At 43.5% G+C, this 22,081-nt stretch overlaps 1 protein-coding gene and 1 pseudogene across 2 annotated transcripts in view; one reads left to right on the top strand and one right to left on the bottom strand.

The window, feature by feature from the left end:
* Plcl2 (phospholipase C like 2) overlaps nt 1-22,081 on the bottom strand; it is a 189,702-nt gene that overhangs the window by 63,419 nt on the left and 104,202 nt on the right. For both annotated transcript variants that reach the window (XM_059281998.1, XM_059281999.1), the window contains exon 3: nt 20,192-20,395. In XM_059281998.1, coding sequence (XP_059137981.1) covers nt 20,192-20,395 — 204 coding nt within the window. The remainder of the gene's footprint in view (nt 1-20,191; nt 20,396-22,081) is intronic.
* Nucleotides 8,906-10,330, top strand: LOC131893732 (importin subunit alpha-1-like; annotated as a pseudogene).

Genomic DNA, 22,081 nt, shown 5'->3' with positions numbered 1-22,081 from the left:
TGTACTATTTCTAATTCTACACAATTTTATATTCATAAGGAAAACAAAAATGTTGAAATATGAGCATCAAAACAGAACTTATATGCTAAAAAAGAACTCCATGAATTATAAAGTTAACCCCATCTAATTTACATAATTTCTACCAGTTTAAGAAGTTTGTCCTGTTGTGATTGTTTCTATATAGAGAGTACCAGGAAAGCAAACTTGTGTATGTATAAATTGCCCCAATTCTCTTATTACTCCATTTTATGACCAACCTTCTGTGTACAGATGTCTTGCTAGGGAAGAGCTTGGTATGCAACATATCATTTTAGAAATAATCACTATGGGGACTTTTATGCCATATTCTCACACATTAAACTATCTAGCATATGAAAGAAATTATCTTACAACTTGAGGACCTTAAGGATGAACATAAACAAGCCCATCCTATCCTGGGCCTTTGGTCATGCCAGCTTCTTATCCACTGCTTATCTAAACTGTAATGACAGTGTGCTTACACAATAGCCCCATATTGTTCCAGGCAGCTTGGAACTTACGTGTGCAATGCACCAAATACTCTCTACAGTATTTTGAGCACAAAGGGGTTTGGCTAGTGAAGAGACTAAGCAACTGGAAGGAACTTTTGACAAGACCCGTGGGCAGCAACGTATTATAGTCTGTGGGGATATATCCAGCAGCTTCTGCCTCTGGCCTGTAATACAGGCCAGGTCCTTCTGTCTCATTCAGTCTCAGATATTTAAGAGATAGCTGTCTTTAGAGGCCACATTTTGCATACAGAATAGTGGAGAGAACCGCTCAAAGCCTGGCCTGAGTCACTCTGAAAAAGGAAAGGTGATTCGGAGCTGCTTGAAGACAATTTCTCAGAGCAAGTCACTGCTGGAGAGTGCTAGGAACTTCAGTCTTATGTCTAAGAGCCATCTAGAGTGCTAACATGCTTGCTTAAAGCTGTTATTACCAAATTAATTAATTTCAAAAAATCACTGGAATTAAACATAGTACCACTATTATTACTGCCTATTTATATCATGCCTTTTCTCCAAGGAGATTAAGGTGATTAAGAAACTCCTAATTAGCTAAAAGTAATTGAATCACAGTCTTACTCTAGTTTCATTCATTTCTTTCGGGTCTAGGGTGACCATGAATAGATGTTAGTTAAGAGAGAATGGCAACTGGAGACTTCTGTGTAACGAAAAGCAAGACTTTCAGCACGGTGTAATGCCCATGGTATCTGGCCCCAGCAGAGGCCAGCATGTACAGGAGTATGGGCAGAGTGTGGGCAGAGTACTTCACACATAAACTCAGACACTCCTGCTACTGCTGCAGGAACACCACCAGTGCGGCAGGTCTTCTCCTTTGTAAGGAGAGCCCACAGACCAAGCCCGGTGCTGGGAGGACCAACCTTCTCCTTTAAACTCTAATCTCTACACTGCTTCATAACAAGGGTCCTGATCTCCATGCTCAAAGTACTGAGAAATGACTGCTGCCCTGGATCTTAGGAAATGTTACAATACACACATGTATAGGGTTGTAAAACTTCAAGGGTATGTCTAACCTTTGAAAATTAATAATGCCAATGATAATTACTAATATTTATCAAGGACTTACTATGTTTGGGCTAACTAAATTTAGTTGCACAATCCTAGGAGGGGGTGATCTCATGCTCATTTTGTAGATTAAAGAAATGGACTTGACCACAGTGGCCGAACTGACCAAAGACTGCCTTGAGATCAGGACTCTTATTCTTTACCAACAGCAAATAAATAAAGCAAGATGCCACTACTATCCATCTTTTCTTCCTCTATCCTGTCTCAAGTCAGACACTGCATCCTTATATAAAAATAGTTGTGTGTGTACAACTTGCTGTTCACACCCATGTACACCTACTGAGATGGTCTGTGAACGCTCTACTATACTTACTAAGATTCATTCTTTGCAAAACAACCCCTAGTAGTCAGCTCACAGTAGCAGGTTAAAAAACAAAACAAAACAACAACAACAACAACAAAAACCAATGCTTTGCCAAGGTGGGGATAGGACTGGCAGCAAGTGGGTCAAGACGTCATTCTCAGGAAGCACAGGAGTGCAACACGAGGCCTCACTGGGGCCTACAAGGGTGACAGAGGTGCTGCTGTCTTGGAAGACTTTTCTAGTAGAGCCAATGGAAGCCCATTCCCACTCCAATCTTCCCTCCTCTCCTCTACCCAGTCCTATGCTACAACACCGACTACTACCTAGCTCACGTGACTATTAGGGTAGCATTACTAAGTCTACACAAGGCTAATGAGCCCAGGAGTGGAATGGCCATGGATGCCCATGCCTATCTTCCTCCCATCCATTGTCTGGTCAGTCTGGGGCCTCCTGCCTTTGGCCACACCCTCCTGCCGAGCACCCCTCACTGATTTAGGAGTTGGAGTCTCATCTACTACTCAGATAGGAAGGATGTCCACTCACCCTCAGAAAGGCACTTCACAAAGTAAGAGGGGAGTGACTGGCATAATCAGTAGCAGGGGTGGGATCCACACCGGCACTGACTGGGCACTGGGTAGGTGGGTGGGTTTAAGGGGGCTCCAGGACATCCTTCCCACTGCCCAGAAGGGAGTGGGTTTGCCAGGACTGGTCTCTGATACAGCACTTTTACTAGACAGTTTGCAGAGTGTAGTCAGCAAAGCTTGGACTGAATCATTTGGGAAGAGCCCTCGTCTCTCTCTGCCCAAAGGGAGGTGAAAGGAAATGGGGTTTTCAGTCTAAGCAGCTCCACTCAGTACCATCTTCACCACCATAGCCCAAGAAATGCATGACTTAAATTCAATTATTGGTCAGTTCTTTTATAATGCCTCATCACCAAGCAGTGACGACAGACACCACTAAATATGTGTGAAGCTACATATTTCTGTTCAGGTTTTCTTGGGCTTTTACACAGAGCTTTCCTTAACCATCGACATTTTCACATATTACAAAAACCTCAAAGCACAAGCTAGACCCCATTGTCTCTCCTCTTCTGATTCACACCTCTTGTTTTATCAGGTCAAGACCTTACAATAAGCCCCTTGCTCTCTCCAGGCGAGAAGGACTCAGGCAATTGTAATATTTTCCTCTTACGAAGTCAGCAAGTAAATCATGTTCTTGTGGACAAAAGAGGCAAAATGCACTGAGTATATTAGATGAGAAAAACTTTTAAAATCATGATTTAGGCTGGCAAAAAGAAGTTTAGAAAACACAGTATCAAAATTGTCCAGATCCTCTTTGATGGGCTGGCATACCGAAATAGGAAGAGAGGAAATACTGTAGGTCTTGGGTTAAGAGTAACTCCTGCCATAGCCACCCGACTTCTATTGTAGGAAAAGCAGTAACTGGCGAGATTTAATGGCTGTGGTTACATATTCTGAAATATACAATTTATAGAACTTTCACATTTTTAATTCTTTTCAGTTATTTAGAAATGTACAAACCATTCTTAGTCTGCAGACTATCATAAAATGGCTTTCTGATTTCTCCTCTAAATAACATGTGACATTCACCTAAAAGTATTCAGGACAATACAGATTTGATATGCTATGTGCACATTTTAGAAGTTAACATGAAAAATCAAATACAATGACTATTTTTATGAGGAACACCTGTTAAGGAATTTTCAGGTAAAAGAAAAGTCTATGTTATGGAGATATAAAGAAGTCTAAAATACAACAACAGAAATCAATGGGTGTCATTCCAGTTCTGCCTAACTACAGTCAAGTATTTCTATTCACAGAGACAGATTTAGTCTATCTTGTTTTGGCCTGAGATAAGTGACATAAATGCTAAAATTATTCCATGTTTTCACGCCTTATAATGACATAAGTAAAAGAAAAGCCCCAGTTGACCTCTTTCCAGTGTATAAATATAATTATTATAAAGACAATTAGAAAGATCCACATTAATTTAAAAATAATTAAGAATTTCTGTAAATAAATGAAGAGCCTCCTACTTAAAACTTCCACGTAAAAATGTAACACTCAGCCCTAAATATTCAATAGAGAAGTATATACTTTAACTCAAACCTTAAGTTATTTTTAAATTAATCAGTATAAACAAACAAAAAAATAAAGATTAACCAATAATGAAACTTACAGAATTAAACTCAACTCTTACTACGTCATAGTATCTCCCACTGAGTTCATGTAAAATCAATGTTCTTATTGTTGAGGATTTGGAGCGAGGGGAGCATAGTTATCTCACAGCAAACTAGAGGGCCAAGAGTGAAAACGCTGCTCAGCAGAGCACTGTGGGCTGGGCAGATGGCTCAGCGGGCCAAGTGCTTCCACAGAAGCATGAAGCCCTGAGTCTGGGTACTAGACTCACCACAAAGGGTAAGTGCAGTGGTGCTTGTAATCCTAGGCAGAGCCAGGCTGATCCCTGGAGCCCACAGGCTAGCCAGCACAGCCAAACAGGTGAGCACTTGTCTTAAAAGAAAAAGTGAAGAACAGTGAGCAAGACCCCTGACGCTGGCTCTTACACGCACGCCCACTCAAGTGCACATGCAGCTACGCACATGTACATTAGCACACACACAACCTCCTCACCAAATAGTAACACTCCATTCCAGCACTCAGGGCTAGCTTAGGAAGACTGACACGGTTCATGGCCAACAAAGGCTACAGTGTGAGACCCTGTCTAAGAAGAAAGAAAACAGCCGAGTTGATGGCCTCCCCAGTGGGGAGCAGGCAGGATGCACAGGGATGCACCGGGCATGCAGTCTTAAATCCAGAGAGACTGAGACGAGGAACTGAAGGGTAATGCTTGTACTGGCTGGTTTTGCGTGTCAGGTGACACAAGCTAGAGTCATCAGAGAGGAAGGAGCCTCAGCTGAGGAAATGCCTCCATGAGATCCGGCTCTAAGGCATTTTCTCATGTAGTGATCTATGGGGAAGGGCCCAGCCCATGGTGAGTAATGCCATCCCTGGGCTGGTGGGCCCTGGTTCTAAAAGAAAGCAGGGGGAACAACACAGTAAGCCGCTCCCCTTCATGGCCTCTCCATCAGCTCCTGCCTCTGGGATCCTGCCCTGTTTGAGTTCCTGTCCTGACTTCCTTCAGTGATGAACAGCAACGCTAAATTGTAAGCCAAATAAACCCTTTCCTCCCCAACTTGCTTTTGGGTCATGGTGTTTCTTAACAGCAATAGAAATCCTAACTAAGGCAATGCTTAATTTGTTTTTCTTATCGACTAAGGTCAAAAGTAACATACCAACAAAATGAGGGCTTCCAAGGTTTATCAAAATATCCATTGTTATTTACAAGAACACATCTGTTTGGGTGGTAAAAGTCAGTCTCTCAAAAGAGCTATGGAAAGATACTTAATAACATTTGCCTGAGTTCATTCGTGACTAAGTCCCAAGATAGAAAATTAAATGTATGCTACTATCCAGGAAAAGATAACAAATAATGGTCCAAGAAAGTGTTAACAATTACATTTACTTGAAAACAATACTGAAATATATGATCTGCCATATAAACTGGACATTTCAAAAGCTTCATTTTTATGGAGTAGACTCCACGCAAATTATTCCATTTCTTAGACTACTGTCTTCTAAATGTGTATTCACACCTAAGACGTTTATGTTACAAATATTGACAAACTCACTGCTGCATCTACAAACAAATCCTTGCATTACAATTAAAAATGTGTATGTTTGAGAGAGACTGTGTGTAAGGAGAGAGCGGGGGTGTACATGCATGCGATGTGGCTAACCTTCAATGTCTTTTCTCAGGATCCTTCCACCTTGGAAGATCCAAGCAAAAACATGGCTTTTCATTGGCTTGAAGTGCACCCTATTAGACTAGGCGGGCTGTTCCCCTCAAGCGCACTACCATTGCACCTCGCTTTTTAAATATGGGTTATGACACACAAACTCAGGCTTCATGCTCACACAGCGAGTACTTTACCGACTGGGCCATCTCCCATCCCCTCAGCAACAATGCTCTGTCACTTCACTCTAGCACTGCTTTTCTGAATAGATGATCATATGCTTCAAGAAATAACACAGAAATAGTGGGTCCTACATTTCTAAAGTCAGGGAATGATATGACATCCCTAAGAAATAAAATTACACATCTTGACACAATGACATATTAAACAGTTCATCCAAACGATAACTCTTGGTCAAAAGAAAAGTATTTTTATGAAGACATTTATGTGTGTAATTCTTACTCAGTAACCGAAAGCCACACTTAGAAGGCAGCACTGGGAAAATACTGTTGGGAATCAAATATCACCATGAACAGTCTGGAGAGCACCCTGAATCCCACCCAGACCAGGAGAGCCAACAGCAGGCTAGGGCAGCAGGAAGGTGCTTCCTGTTTACCATGAACCTCTCCTGACATTTCCAGGGTTTCTAACACAGGCCCCTGATGCATGAGCTGATCCAGCCACCCAAGAGCCAAAACACAGATCAGAAGATGAAAACAACATGACTCCCTTGTAGGAACAAGGTAGCCGGGCGGCACCCCCAAACAAAGGGGGATCAGGCTGAGTGCTGCAGTGAATTAAGAAGCAGCACCGAGCTGCTGTCTCATTTTTGTCATTTGAAATTATCTGGGACTTGCCAACTGCACAAAATATACAAATTACTCTATGACAAAGGGCAACTGGGTTCTGTGATTCTTTGAAAAGAATTTCCACAAACAGAAGCCACACAATCCACAAAACAGTTTGAAGAGACAAAGCCACCATTGCAGTAACGACACACCTTAAGACATCGCAGAGTCCAGATGCTATGCAAACCGTACAAGGACTGTCATGCTTGCTGGATGCTTCAATATCAAAGCCAAGGGTTCTGGAGATATTTAATGACTAGAACATATGCATGAGGTACATGTCTTTACAGTTATCCCCACCACCATCTTCCTTTACTCTTGGTAATTATCAGATTTAATATAAATTACTTACCCAGATACAACAAACAGATGCCACTTTTCCGAGACACTGGAAGAAAAATATTATTCATCCGACAACAATCAAGACAGAGAGAGTAATCCGGCCTATTTCTTTCTCGGTGATCATAAAACAAGCCTTTTAGCTTGCCTACATCTTCTCACATTCTACTTCTTGCTCTTTCTTCTGGCTCCTCTCTGGAATGCCAAAACCTTTTTCTTTTAATTATGTATAGAGTGCTCTGCCTACATGTATGCCTACACACCAGAAGAGGGTACCACATCTCATTATAGATAGTTGTGAGCCACCATGTGGTTGCTGAAAATTGAACTCATGACCTCTGAAAGAGCAGCTAGTACTCTTAACCTCTGACCTATTTCTCCAGCCCCATCCAAACCTTTTTCTAGGTGATATTTCAGGAAGGAGGTCTTTAGGGTGATGTAGAAAATGGGTTGTGGTGTGGAAGGGAAGGCCAAAAGGCGCAGTGGCCTTAATGATTCCAGAAGTGTAATGGGACAATGCAAAGGAGTCCTTTCTCATGCAGGTTGCTCTATACAGCATGCTTTTTGGAAAAGGGCAGGCGAAATTTCTTATCCACTCAAAGGATGTGATACAGATCTTAAGCAACTAAACACACACACACACACACACACACACACACACACACACACACACACACACACATGCTCAGTTTCCTAGATGTTTACTCACTCAGGATCTGACCAAAATGATAGACTTGAAAGTCAGGATTTGTGAGAAGAAAACATCTTCCAAATTATCTTATACCAAAGTCCCAGAGATTTACCAATTAGGGTGGAAATTTCCCTTCACCTAACCAAGGCAGGGCAAAAGTTTGGAGTTCTTAGATAAGAAGAGGACAGAAGTAGAGGTGTCCCCCACATCTCCTGTGGTCAGGTCAGGGTAACTTCTGAAGCAGCTAGAAGGTCCTCCTAAGTCCCTCCACACAGCGAGGGTCCAGGCTGACGGGGGAAGGGGGGAGTGCTAGTAGGACTCAGATCGGCATGGTGGGCATGAACAAAACAAAAGGCATAGACAACCATGCTTGCCTCTGCAGAAACCCAGTGGCACTCTGGAGCAACAGAGAGAACCGGGAAAGGTGAGAATGAGCAATGCTGCTGAACAGCTGAGCACTGTGCACTCTGAAACAAGCCAGGCAGGTAAACAGACTGAAAACCTAAGGACGTGCACTGCCCCGAGAAACAGAAGACAGATACGTTTTCTTTTTCTCCTGGGCTGAGGATTACGTCCTCAGACTCTATCACACAGGAGAATGTGACAAACAGCTGCACTAGAATGATGACGACAGGAGGGGAGCAGTGCTCTCTCCTACACTCAATTCAGTGTGCTCAGACTCCAGTGTGGACCACACAGCTCACTGGATAAACCAGGCAAGGAATCTAAACACATTCTCACAGCTTCACAAATAACCAGTGTACATGCCTGACCAAAAGAAATATGTGTATTGTGATGTACAGAAGTACAGAATTACAGACATATATGAAGTCCCATTTTAAATACAATTTCTTATAGGGATCCTTGACAGAGAAAATAACGTGGTAAACAACTTAAAGGCACCTCAACCCACAGACACAACACCAATACAAAACTCTTCTAGGGGGCTGGAGAGATGGCTCAGCATTTAAGAGCACTTGTTACTCTCACAGAGGACGTGGGTTCATTTCTCAGTACCGACATGGTGGCTCAAAACCATCTGTAACTCCATAGGGGCTCTAAAACCATGTTCTGACTTCCACCAGCACCAAGCACGCATGTGACACACACATACACATGCAAGCAAAATATTTACTCATTAAAAAGATAAAATGAATAATCATTACAAACAACAACAAAAAACACTTCACAAAGGCCGAGGACTGAGGGCTAGTGGACATCCTGAGAGCCCTGCAGCACCTTCCCCGGAAGCCCGAACACGCCGTGCAGCGTTTCCCTTTGTTCCTGCAACCATGTCCACCAATGAAACAGATTCGAGAACAAGGGAAAAGGTGGACAGAGATGCAAAGAGAAGTTCATGTGGGACCAAGGAAAGCTACGGAAGATGACTGGAGGCTGAAAGGAGAAACGTCAGCTCATTTCCCAGTGATGCCACTTTCTCCACTGCAGGAAACCCCAACAGCAGGGCACTGTAACTTGGTCTGTCAAGGACACGGTTAAAGGCATAAACAGCAATGGGAAGCCAGCCCCAAGCTACTAAATCTGCTCAGAAACTGCTTTCTAGGAAGAAATGGCCTCCTATAGACAACATCATCGGGCTGGTTTGATCCCAAAATTTGTGTCCTTCTTGGGCAGAACTGTCCCATTCAGTTTGAATCTGCTTGGGCGCTTACTAACATTGCTTGTGGAACATCCAAACAGACCAGGGCTGTGGTGGATGAGGTGCTGTCCCAGCACTCATTTCTCTTGGCATCAGTGAGCAAAGTGTATTGGCTCTTGGAAAGATTGCAGGTTTCTGAGAAATAGATATCAAATATGGTACAGCTGACCAACTGTGGGCTCTTCTTGCAGTTCCTGATCTGCATCCTTGGCATGTGGCTACTTATGTAATCTTACCTGGACACTTCCAATCTGCCACTGAGCAGATTCTTCCTACTCTAGTTCATCTTCAGCATCACAAGGATCCAGAAGAATCAGCAGATCTCTGCTGGGCTATTTCCTACTTGACTGACAACCATTGAAATGGTTGTGAACACAGGAGTTGTGCACAACTTGTGAAGCTTCTAGGAGCTACTGAATTGCCAACTGTGCCTCCTGCACTAAGAGCCTGGGGGAACACTGTCACTGGGACAGATGAGCGGACTCTGATTATGACAGATTCAGGAGTACTTGCAGTCTTTCCCAGACTGCTAACAAACCTAAAAACTAATATTCAGAAGGAGGCCACATGGACAATGTCAAACATCACAGCCAGGACCAGATATACAAGTTGTGAGTCATGACTTAGTCTTATTTCTTGCTGGTGTCCTCTCTAAAGTGGACTTTAAGACACAGAAGAAAGCTGTGTGGCTATAACCAACTACAACCATGGTGGGACTGTTGAACAGATTATGTATCTTGTTCACTGTGGCATAAAAGAACCTTTGATGAACCTCGTAAGTGCAAAATATACCAAAATTATTCTGGTTATTCTTGATGCCATTTCTAATATCTTTCAGGCTGCTGAAAAACAGTGAGACAGTGAAACTCAGAATAATGAAGAGAGTAGAGGGTTGAACAAAATTGAAAAGCCCTGAAAATGAGTTTACAGACAAGGCTTCATTAAGCTTTATTGAGAAATACTTTTCAGTGGAGGAGGAGGAAGACCAAAATGTGGTGCCAGAAACGACCTCAGAAGGCTTTGCCTTCCAAGTTCAGGATGGGGCTCCTGGGACCTTTAACTTCTAATGTCCAGCTGAGGACATGTGCTGTGTCTCTTACAGATTTCTCTTTCTGTTCTCTAAGAACTCTTTAAATGTGGTTTGTTACTGTAGCATTTTTACAAAGAAACTACACTTGAACAGTTGTAAACTGTACATACTTTGTCTGAGTTTCACATTTCTACATAGAATTTTGTATCCTGCAATGTCCTGTAAATAAAGATTAAGTTCCATTCTTCTTTACAAAACAAAAGCACTTCTAAGAAAAACTATGGGAGCTAAGCTTTGAAGGGATGAAGGGAGAACAGCGTCCAACACTCAGTGTGTGGTTTGACGGCGGCCCCGACCTGAGTCTCCCTCCGCCTGGGGCACAGGAAGAAGAGAAGACTCCTGCACTACCAGTGCCCTTCTCCAAAGTTCATTCCTGGAGCTCAGGTTCCAGATAGATTGCGTGAACGTGTGCGTGTGCGTGTGCGTGTGCGTGTGCGTGTGTGCGTGTCCTCAGATACAGACCCAACAACAGTCATGTAAATGAAATGTTTGAAAAAATAAGTAATCCTTCTCTGGCCCTTTAGAAAGTAATACCAAGATTCTAAACACAGCAAAGCTACAGAGACCCTATCAAAGTCAAGGCCTCACATCACGGATTCTTGTGACAGTCCTGGTACCAATGATATATCCCAAGAAGTAGAAATGTGGCAAAAAAGGCTCCAGCTTGCCACTCACAGATATGACTGGGCAGCACCACGCCTATCAATTACTAGGTTCCTTACACATTTTGAATGATGTTGTCATGTTGGACGATACACTGTCTTGCTTCACACAGGTTGAGTATCTCTCACCCAAAATGTCTAAAACCGTAATTATGTACACTTCACTAGTTGAGCATCCCCAATTCAAGAATCCCAAATCTGCAACACTCCAAATCTGGACTTTCATATTAGGGAAGCTCTATAGCACTGATCACATCATCATATCTGATGAAACCATCTGACAGCATGCTGATTCTCTTAATGGTGACAAAGACTGGACTTAAACGATAAGAACACCTGAACGGCTGTGCTGGCTCGTTTTATGTCACTATGACACAAGCTAGAGTCATTTGGACAAAGGTTCCCTCGATTAAGGACATGACCCCATCAGGTACATTTCCTTGATTGGTGACTGATGTGAGAGAGCCTAGCTCATTGTGGGCAGTGCTACTCCTGGGCTGGCTGGCTGACTAAGCCATGAGAAACAAGACAGTAAGCAGTGTTGCTCCATGGCTTCTGCTTCAGTTCCTGCCTCCAGGTTCCTGTCCTATCTTCCTTGGATGATGGCCCACAAACCATAAGATGAAATAATCCCCTTCCTCCCCAACCTACTTGTGGCCATGGTGTTTTATCACAGCAATAAAAATCCTAACCAAGAAACCGGTACCAGGTCATGAGGTATTACTGTGACAGACTTGAACACGTGTTTTGGAAGAATTGTGGTAGCATTTGAACTTTGGGCTGGGAAAACCATTGAGTGTTCAGAGATCAGTGGGCTGTTCTGTGTGAGCTCTTGGAATACAAGAGTGTTGAGAGAAATGTAGACAACAGAGACCTAGATTGTGAAATTTCAGAGGGAAGTTCTGAGAGTTTCTTAAAGACTCTATTGAGGCTGTCCAATATTCTGAATTAAAACCTACTAAAATGAAATCTTTGTCTTGCTGGGACAATCTATTGGTCAGCCAGGGCCGAAGAATCATCTGTGATTAAGAAGATACCAGCATCATTGAGGTGAAACCTGGGGTGTGTTTCATCAGGGTCAGCACACAGAGCTATGGTCCAGAGGGGACCAAGGCTGTACTTCGTGCTGGCAGCTGAAACTGGTAATGTGTACAAGGCTCCCAGGTAGTACTGGTTTTGAAGGTATGACGAGGTCATAGAGAGCAGCCGTGAGAAGCCAGGGCAGGACACTGGTGAGGGGGCAGAGAGGAGCTGTGAAAATTTCAGGATTGAAGGGGTCACGGGGAGAGGCTGAGGCTTGGCAGCCTATGGCAGCTTAGAATCCCTGAAGCCAGAAGGTCACTGGTGAAGGTGCAACCTAATTAGGATGGAAACCCCCATCATCTAGAGATTCCAAGACCACTGGACCAGGAACAGCAGCAGCCATGAAGTGGAGCTAGCTTGAGTCTAGAAGACAAGTTGTCTGGGCTGCAGATAGCAGTGGAAAAATGGAACACGGAAGAGACTCAGGTGTGGGCAAGCACTGGATTTGTATATTCTCGAACTTTGACTTTGCTATGATTTGATTATAAAAGTGACCAGGTTCTTCCCTCTTGAAGAAAGTATTTGACTTATTTCCTATTTTATAGTGCTCACAGTCTAGACTTGAGTTTTGTGGAGACTGGCTATTTTAGAGACTTGAACATTTTGGAGAGGCTTTGAAGGATGAAAGCCACTTTGAATGTTTTAAAAAGATGAAATTTTAAAGATGGTGAGACTTTTAAAGTTTGGAGTATGTTTATATTGTGATATTGATATTAATATAACATCTTCGGGACAATGAGCTAAGAAAGGCTATGGTTTAACAATGATGTGCTTGTATGTCAAGGTGACAAGAGATCTATTATGCTGGCTAGTTTTATGTCAACTTGACACAAGAGAGAGTCATTTTGGGAAAGGAAACTTCGATGAAGAAAATGCCCCTCCCAAGTTGGCCTGTGGGTAAGCCTGTAGGACTTTTTTTTTATTGATGTGGAAGGGCCCAGCTCACTTCAAGTGGTACCACCACTGGGCTGGTGGTCCTGGGTGCTATAGGAAAGCAGGTTGAGCAAATGATGAGGAGCAAGCCAGTAAGCCATCACCCTCCATGGCTGATGCTTCAGCTCCTGCCTCTGGGTTCCTACACAAACTTCCCTGGATGATGGACTACAAACTGTTAAGATGAACCTTTTCCTCTCCAAGTTGCTTACGGTCATGGTGTTTATCACAACAACAGAAATCCCAACAAAGACAATGGTGAAGTCTCTTTTGAGGGGACTGCTGATACTTCCAGTCCCCTTCCCCTAACTGTTCCTGAGTACCTGTGCTGTGATGCACAGGCAGGGATTCCTGTAAATATGTGCTCCTCAATTGTTTCCTTTAAAAATTTTATTCTAAGCCAGGCATTGGTGACGCATGCCTTTAATCCCAGCACTCAGGAGGCAGAGGCAGGCGGATCTCAGTCAGTTCCAGGACAGCCAGGATTGTTACATGTAGAAACTTTGATTGAAAAAAAAATTCTAAACTTTATTATTAAAAAGGTAGCAAATAAAAAAATCATAGCAAAACTAACCATACCCAAAGACTGTGTGTGCAATTCACTGAACTGCTATACAGTTACAGAAGCCATTCAGAAGGGAAGCTGTGTTAAGTAACAAGGAGGACCCTAAGAGGGACGCATGGATTTCCCTGGGAAGGGGAAGTAGATGAGATCTCCTGGGTAAACTGGGGGCTGAGGGTGGGATGGAGAGATAGATGGGAACATGAGGGATCAGGTTAGGGACAGCGTAGAGGAGGAGAGTAATGAAAGAGATATCTTGATAGAGGGGGCCATTTTCGAGTTAGGGAGAAACTTCATGCCAGGGAAACTCCCAGGAATCCACAAGGATGACCCCAGCTAAGACTCCTGGCAATAGTGGAGAAGTGCCTGAACTGGCCTTCTCCAGACTGGTGACTACCCTAATTGTTATCAGAGATACTCTATCTAGTAACTGACAGAAGCAGATACAGAGATCCACAGCCAAACACAGGGCCAAGTTCCTGGAGTCCAGGGGAAGAGAGGGAGGAGGGATTATATGAGCAAGGTCATGACAGGGGAACCCACAGACACAGCTGACCTGAGCTAGAGGGAGCTCACAGACTCTGGACTGACAGCCAGGGAGCCTGCATGGGACTGACCTGGGCCCTCTGCATGTGTGTGACAGTTGTGTAGCTTGGTCTGTTTGTTGGGCCTCTAGTAGTGGGATCAGGACATGTCCCTGGGGCATGAGCTGGCTTTTAGGAACCTACTCCCCATGCTGGGATGTCTCCACCCAGCCTTGATGCAGCGGGAGGAGCTTGGTCCTGCCTCAACTTGATATGCCATGCCTTGTTGACTCTCATGGGAGGCCCCTTTCTGAAAGGAGGAAGAGTGGGTGGGGGGTTAAGCTGGAGGTCAGGGGAGGGAATGGGAAGAGAGGAGGGAGGGGAAACCGTGGTTGGTATTTAAAATAAATAAAAAAAATAATAGTGAATGGAAGCTGTGAAGCCTCACTGTTGTAGAATATTATTTTAAGGTGTGTTACTTTGTTGCACTGATTTAACTCTGTGAAGCTGTGTTACTGTGTCTGTCTACAACACCTGATGGTCTAATAAAGAACTGAATGGCCAATAGCAAGGCAGGAGAAAGGACAGACAAGACCAGCAGACAGAGAGTATATATAGAAGGAGAAACGTGGGAGAAAAAGGAGTAGCCAGAGAAGGAGGACTCCAAGGGCCAGCCACCTAGCTACACAGCCAGCCACAAAGTAAGAGTAAGATTTACAGAAGTAAGAGAATGGGAAAGTCCAGAGGCAAAAGCTAACTGGGTTAAAGACAAGAAAAGCTGGCAAGAAACAAGCCAAGCTAAGGTCGGGCATTCATAATTAAGAATAAGCCTCTGGGCCGGGCAATGGCAGCGCACGCCTTTAATCCCAGCAATTGGGAAGCAGAGGTAGGCGGATGTCTGTGAGTTTGAGGCCAGCCTGGTCTACACAGCAAGTTCCAGGACAGGCTACAAAGCTACACAGAGAAACCCTGTCTCGAAAAATCAATAACAAAAAAGAAAAAAAAAAAAAGCCTCCGTGTGTGATTTATTTGGGAGCTGGGTGGCAGGCCCCCCAAAAGAGAGAGAGGGAAAAAAAACAATACTTCATATTGGATTTTATTCTTTCATTATCAAATATATTTTATATACTTATCTGCTACCAAAAATGAAAAGTCTAAAACAGAGTTAAAACTAGAAAAACAATTAGCTTTGCATCCTCTTTCATAACTCATGCTCATTTGCCTACAATCAGTCCTTCCTTGTCTCCTAATATTTAGCCTTTCTTGTTCTATCTCTCTCTCTCTCTCTTTGATTTTTTAAGACAGAATTTCTCTGTGTAACAGTCGTGGCTGTCCTAGAATTCACTGGCCTCGAACACACAGAGATCTATCTGCCTCTGTCTCCCAAGTGCTGGGATTAAAGGTGTGCAGCTCTTGTTCTCTTTTTTAGGTTAACCTGCATCGCAGGTACATTTGTTTATGTATGTACAAATTATTTGTGTGATTCCACACATGAGGGAGACCACGTAGTTTTCGTATGATGGTTTCTGTAAAGACACATAAAGCTACAAAACTGGATCAGAAAGAGTCATATAATCACCTGTGTGTGAGCCGTGAAGTTTCCAACGTCCCTGCCCCAGATGGTCATCACACCATCTTATAAACAGCTCTTGCCCACTCTGGAGCAGCTCAGGTGTGCAGCTTTGGGGAACATCACTTGCTGAGCCTCTCCAGCCACCAAATTAAACTACAAACTATGGGTTTCTGATCTTTTTGCAAGATGCACTCATATTCCAAATTATCCTTCCTCCACTCCCCCCTCTCCTCTTCCCTCTCTTTAGGTCAATCGTGTTCTAAACACTTAACATTCTATCTTTCTTTTATTCCCAAATTTTCAATGTTGATAAAGGCATTTCCTCTACTTGAAATCAGCTCTTCAAGATGAGTGACAAAAGGAGTCATGAAGGAGACGAGAATCAGCAGTAGCCTTATTGCAGATCATGTCTTGTTTCAGAGTAGCAGGCTGCATTAACTATGAGACGTGACTTATCTCCTCACCGAGTGCTGTGGTAGCAAGAGAAAGCACACAAACCCACATCTGTTGCATCAACAGAAGGCTGCTGCTCTCAGTGCCAACAATCAACAGTTGTGTGAAGAGAAGCCTTCACTTCACATATTTAAAGAACAATTTTTCACACAACATATTGATCATGTTTCTCCTCCCCCATTTCCTCCCAGACCATCCCCCACACTCCTATTCACCCACTTTATGTTTTCTTTTCCTCTTTCAAAAAAGAAACAAAACAAACAAAAACCAGAAATACAGAGAACACTCAATCACCAATGACTTCAGATAGACTTGATCCTGGACTATTTTCTTTTTTTTTAAATATATTTTTGATTAATTTTTTGAGAATTTATGCATTGTATTTTGATCACATGCACCCCTCTTCCAACTCCCTAAATCCACCACTCACTCCATACCACCAAATTTTGTGTCAGTATATGTTTTAAACACATCCAACCCAATCAGGGTTTGGGCCTATGGCCATCCACTGTATCATGTTCCACTTACCAGGACCACATGCTTAAAGAAAGCGAACTCTCCCTGTCCTCGGAGCTATCAGTTACCAACAGCTCTTCAGCAGTGGGTAAGACTTCGTGACCACCTTCCCCTCTGTGTTAGGAGTTTGTCAATCTTGAGATTGCGACTATCTTGAGCATGATGTCACAACTACTGTGAGTTCACGTGTACAACTATGCCGCTGTGTCTGGAGAACACTGCTCTGTTGTAGACATCTACTGCCTCTGGCTCTTACACTCTTCCTACCTCCTCTTCTGAAATATCCGAGTCTTGGCAGAAGAGGGTGTGTTATGGATGTCCCGTTCAGGGCTAAGTACTCTATAGTATCTTATTCTCTGCACCTTGACAAACTGTGATTCTATGTGATATTCACCATCTCTACAAAAAGAAGCTTCTCTGATGAGTGTTGAGAGATGCACTAATCTGTGACTACAGCAAGGACTCATTAGGGGTTGGTTTAATACTATGTCCATTTACACAATAATAGTAGTAAGGGCCCATCCAGCCACAGGTTCCTGGCCCTGAGTATGGTGTGATGCATGGGTTCCATCTTATGAAGCGGGCCTTAATCACATCAGAAAGTGGGTGGTTACTGCCATAACCAATTCATGCCTCTACTGCCCCATGAGCGTGTCCTGTCACACCAGTCATTGTTGCAGCTTGCAAACTTTGTAGCCAGGTGAAATCTATCACTATTTTCTCTTCTGGCACTAAGAAAGACAGTTGAGGAGAAAAGGGATTTCTCCATAGTCTATGATTCAAGTGCATAGTGTTTTACAGCAGGAGCTATACCAGCTACTGCCCACCAGCAATGAGTAAGCGCCCCCTTTCCTTACATCCATGCCAGCATTGACACTGCTGGCTTTGTGGTTCATAGCCAATCTGACTGGGTAACACAAAATCTCAAAACAGTTTTAGTTTGCATTTCCCTAATGGCTAGGAATGGTGAACAATTTTAAAAAATTACCCAGCTATTTATATTTCATAGTTTGAAACCTCTGTTTAGTTCCAAGCCTATTTTTTGAACTGGGTTGATTGTTCCCTTCACGGTTCTATTTTTTTAATTCTTTGTATACTCTAGATACTAACCTTCTATCAGATGTGTGGCTAATGAAAGTTTTCCTTAATCTCAAAAAAAATTAAAAATAACTTGGAAGTATTTCTTCATTGTCTATTTTATGGAATAAAAAATGGTGCTGGTTCTTTGGAAGTCTGGTAGAACTGTACATTAAATACATATGCCCCTAGGCTTTTTTTTTAATTTAGAAAAATTTTTTTTTGTTTTTTTTAATATTTTTATTTTATAATTAATTGATATTAGCCACAGATTCCCCTGTCCTCCCTCCTCCCACCCCCAGCCTTCCCCCAATTCACCCCCCCCAATTCCCACCTCCTCCAAGGCAAGGCCTCCCCTGGGGATTCAGCCCAGCCTGGTAGATTCAGTTGAGGCAGGTCCAGTCCCCTCCTCCCTGTACCAAGACTGAGCAAAGGTTCCAAAAAGCCAGCTCATGCTCCATGGACAGGTCCTGGTCCCACTGCCTGGGGGCCTCCTAAACAGTTCCTTCTTTTATTTCATTGGATGTTTTCCAGTCCAATCTGTTAGTAAGTGTCTTTTAACTGGGGAACTGACACCATTAATAATGAGAGTAATTACTGAACAATCTATTTATTCCTGTCATTTTGTTGCTTTCATGGTGTTTTATTATACCTTTTTTGATAAAATGTTCTGGAATTGGTTATTTCTCTGCTCTCTTGGGTGTGTTTAACCTTCTCTTCAGAACTAAGCATTTCCTGCAGTGGATGAGGCGTCTGCAGCTTGTCTCAGGCAGGAAATGCTCGGTCTCTTGTATGTCTTAAGATCCATGAGATCTAGGCTGAAATGGGAGGGAGGAAGAACACTTGGTATACTGTGTGACTACTGTTATGGCTGATCTTCACTCTCAACTTGGTAGGGTTTAGAATCACCATGGAAACATCCCCAGGTTTGTCTATGAGGAAGTTTAACAAGGGAAGGAAAAGCCACCCTGATTGTGGGTGGCTCTATCCCATGGGCTGGTGTCCTGGAATGACTGAAAAAAAAGGGCAGTAATGACGTCTGGTTAGTTTCCCTCAGAGGAGCATTTCTCCAAATTACTTCTCTATGCGCCCTTTCGTGCATTGCATGTTTATTAATATTCGAAGAAAGCAGGATTCCTCATAACACAGTGTGGGAAACACTCACCCAAGATGTCTGTACTCCCCCTGAATCACCTAAACTCCTTTAAATTACAGCTTTCAGACCCAAACAGTCAAAATGTTTGAGAGGATGGAGGATGCCAATCCCATTCTCTCAAGCATAGAAGATGTACCAGAGGAAACTTCATTTTCGTTCTCTGTGGCCTTGGCTAGCATTTCCAGGGACACTCATCCTGAATATCCTCAATGCCCTACCTGAGAGGATTGTCCACACTGCCAGACTAAGAAGTCACTGCTGATACACACAGCCAGTTCTAACATCCTTACCTACTTTAGGAATTTGAAGTAAGTGCTGCTCACCAATTAAATTCTTCCTTAGCAGGCCAGTGAAATAGCTCAATGATTAAAAGTTCTGCCTTGTGAGCCTGAGGCCATGAGGTCAGTCACTGGATTCCACAGTAGGAGAGACACCAGTCCCGAGAGCTGTCCTCGGAGCTGGCACACACGACACGGTGCGTGCTGTAGCGCCCCTCCACCCCTTACATATGGACACACAGAAACAATTCTCCCTTAGAGTTATAAAAAAATTGTAAGAGCACAAAAAGAGAGCAGCATTCAATTAAGAAAATGCAAGATAAATCTTCAAGGCAAAATTGTAATATTCTAGGTGTCCTGACGGTAACCCGAGGAGCAGCTGCCCTGAGGAAGGGAACCACCACCCCGCAGTGTTGTATATGGAGCACCCGCCCTTGATGGGGTTCCAACTCATCTTCCAAAACACTGAATTCATTACTTTACTGGGTTGAGGAGAAAGTGGAAACAAAATAAATCAATGACTAGTTCCAAGATAGGATAAAAGGGTTTGTTTGTTTGGTTTAATCACATACATGTAAGACACAGAGCATCCATGAGAAGTTGGTTCAGATTCAGTTTTTAGGAAGTTCATGTTTAATCTGAGGAAAGAGTCTCTGAACTCTGCTTTCTAACACAACAATACAATATGAAACGTGTGTGTGTGTGTGTGTGTGTGTGTGTGTGTGTGTGTAGCCTTAGTTGTTCTTGACTGTCCTGGAACTTGCTCTGGAAGCCAGGCTGGCCTCGAACTCACAGAGATCCACCTGCTCTGTCTCTTGAGCGCTGGGATTAAAGGTGTGCGCCACCACCGCCTGGCTAACACGAAACTTTTTCAAGGACAACAAAGTGAGAGGAGACACTCTTCCAGCATAAGCACATGATGCGTGAGACAGGAAAGAAGGGATCAGCAAAAGCTGTTGCTTACATCTGGTGTGGTACGCTAAAACACCCTCCTCCCCAGGAACAGGACAACAGGACTTACCACGTCATAAGTTGTGACAATCTTCTTTAGAACCTCAGGTACAATGGCCTGCAGCTCCATGGGAGGGTAGGGCTCACTAAGATTCAAGACCACCAGGGGGGTGTTGTCGGGCCCCAGGAATCGAGGTGACACAGCCAGCATGCACTGCATGAGGTTAGCCACCGAGGAGAGGCCACACAACTCCTTGAATGATACCACTGCATTCTGCAAAACAGAAAAGAGCCCTTCTGGGTCATTGTGATGCTGTTCTTGGTTGTCAACTTGACCACATCTGGAATTAACTAAAATGCAAATGGCTGAGCATACCTGTGAGGGAGTTTTTTCTTAATTAAATAATTTGAAGTATGAAGACCCACTTTTTTGTTTGTTTGTTTGTTTTTTGAGACAGGGTTTCTCTATGTAGCCTTGGCTGCCCTGGAACTCACTCTGTAGACCAGGCTGGCCTCAAACTCAGAGATCGCCTGCCATCACCGCCTGGCTGAAGACCCATTTCTAATCCGGATCTTGAAGTGGGAAAATAAACCTTTAATCCAGACCTTTTGAGAAGATAATCTGGGCCACACCTTCTGTTGGCAATCTATATAAAGGGCATGGGAGAAGGAAGCTTTCTCTTTCTTTGCCGGCTTGCTCTTGCTCTCACTAGCAAATCCATTCCTTCACTGGCATTAGAGCCTACTTCTTCAGGATTCCGGTATATACTGAATAACAGCCGAGACATCCAGTCTGCTGGACTAAACAATCACTAGACCTTACATTGTTAGATAACCATTCTTAAACTAATTGGACCACACCTGTAAGCCATTCTAAAAATCCCATATCTATATACACGTGTGTGTGTGTGTGTGTGTGTGTGTGTGTGTGTGTGTGTGTGTGTGTTGTATGTATATACAAATATATAAAGGGAATTTTTTTCCTAGTCAGAGTATGAGTCCTAAGTGTGACTCCAGGCATGCTTGTGCCCTGTGTGGACAGAACAGGTGGCCAGAAGAAGCAGATCTAGAGATCTAGGCACCTAAGTAATCCATGCTCTGGAATAAGTTTTGAATTAAAACATTTCATTTTAATTAATAATGCTTTAACCACGGCCATCAAGCTATGCATCATCTTGTTCAAACTCATTTTGTGACATGCACAGCGGTACATTACTAAGCTATCTAAAGTGTACTCCCCAGCAGTCTGTGGTAACTCCTTGTTTTTCTTCACAACACATTCTGCGTCCATCACCTCAGCCTGGATTTCCCCTTTCTACCGCCCAGTCGTGACTGTAGCACAAGTCCCCTGAGGGCAGGCTGCCATCTCTTGGTTCCCGGCACACTCTCACAGCCAGCTTGACATGCAGAGCAGGTGCACCACTAAGCACCACTACAGATGGCTTTGTGGGGCTCAGTACAGACAAGCCCTGGAGGCATGATGGTTGAGCCTTAACAGGTCCCAAAAAGAATTATGTTCCATATGCACGCCAAGAGCCACAGGCAAGGGACAGTGTGGTTTATCTGGAACTGAGGGTTTGCCAAAATGCATGCACCCTTAACAATGGAGAAACAAACCCTTCCAGTTTTGGTTATCCATTGACTTTGAGAGGAAGGCAATGGATGTCCTTATTGCAGGCCACTATTCTTATTCCAGAGATGGCTACGGAATTAGATAGGAAACACAGTGAAAGTGTTTCCTGGGTTAGGATTCCCTGCTAATGTCATTTTTATAATAGTGGCTTAAGAGCAAACAAACAGGATGGAGAGATGGCTCAGGGGTTAGCAGCACTGGCTGCTCTTCCAGGTGACCTGGGTTTGATTCCCAGCACTCACATGGCAATTCACAACCATCTGTAACTCCCATTCCGGGGGATCCGATACCTTCTTCTGGGCTCGGTGGGCACCAGGCATGGATGTG

This window comes from Peromyscus eremicus, chromosome 16_21 (assembly GCF_949786415.1).
Source record: "Peromyscus eremicus chromosome 16_21, PerEre_H2_v1, whole genome shotgun sequence".
Classification (NCBI taxonomy): domain Eukaryota; kingdom Metazoa; phylum Chordata; class Mammalia; order Rodentia; family Cricetidae; genus Peromyscus; species Peromyscus eremicus.
This window is presented reverse-complemented; position numbering and strand designations above follow the sequence as displayed.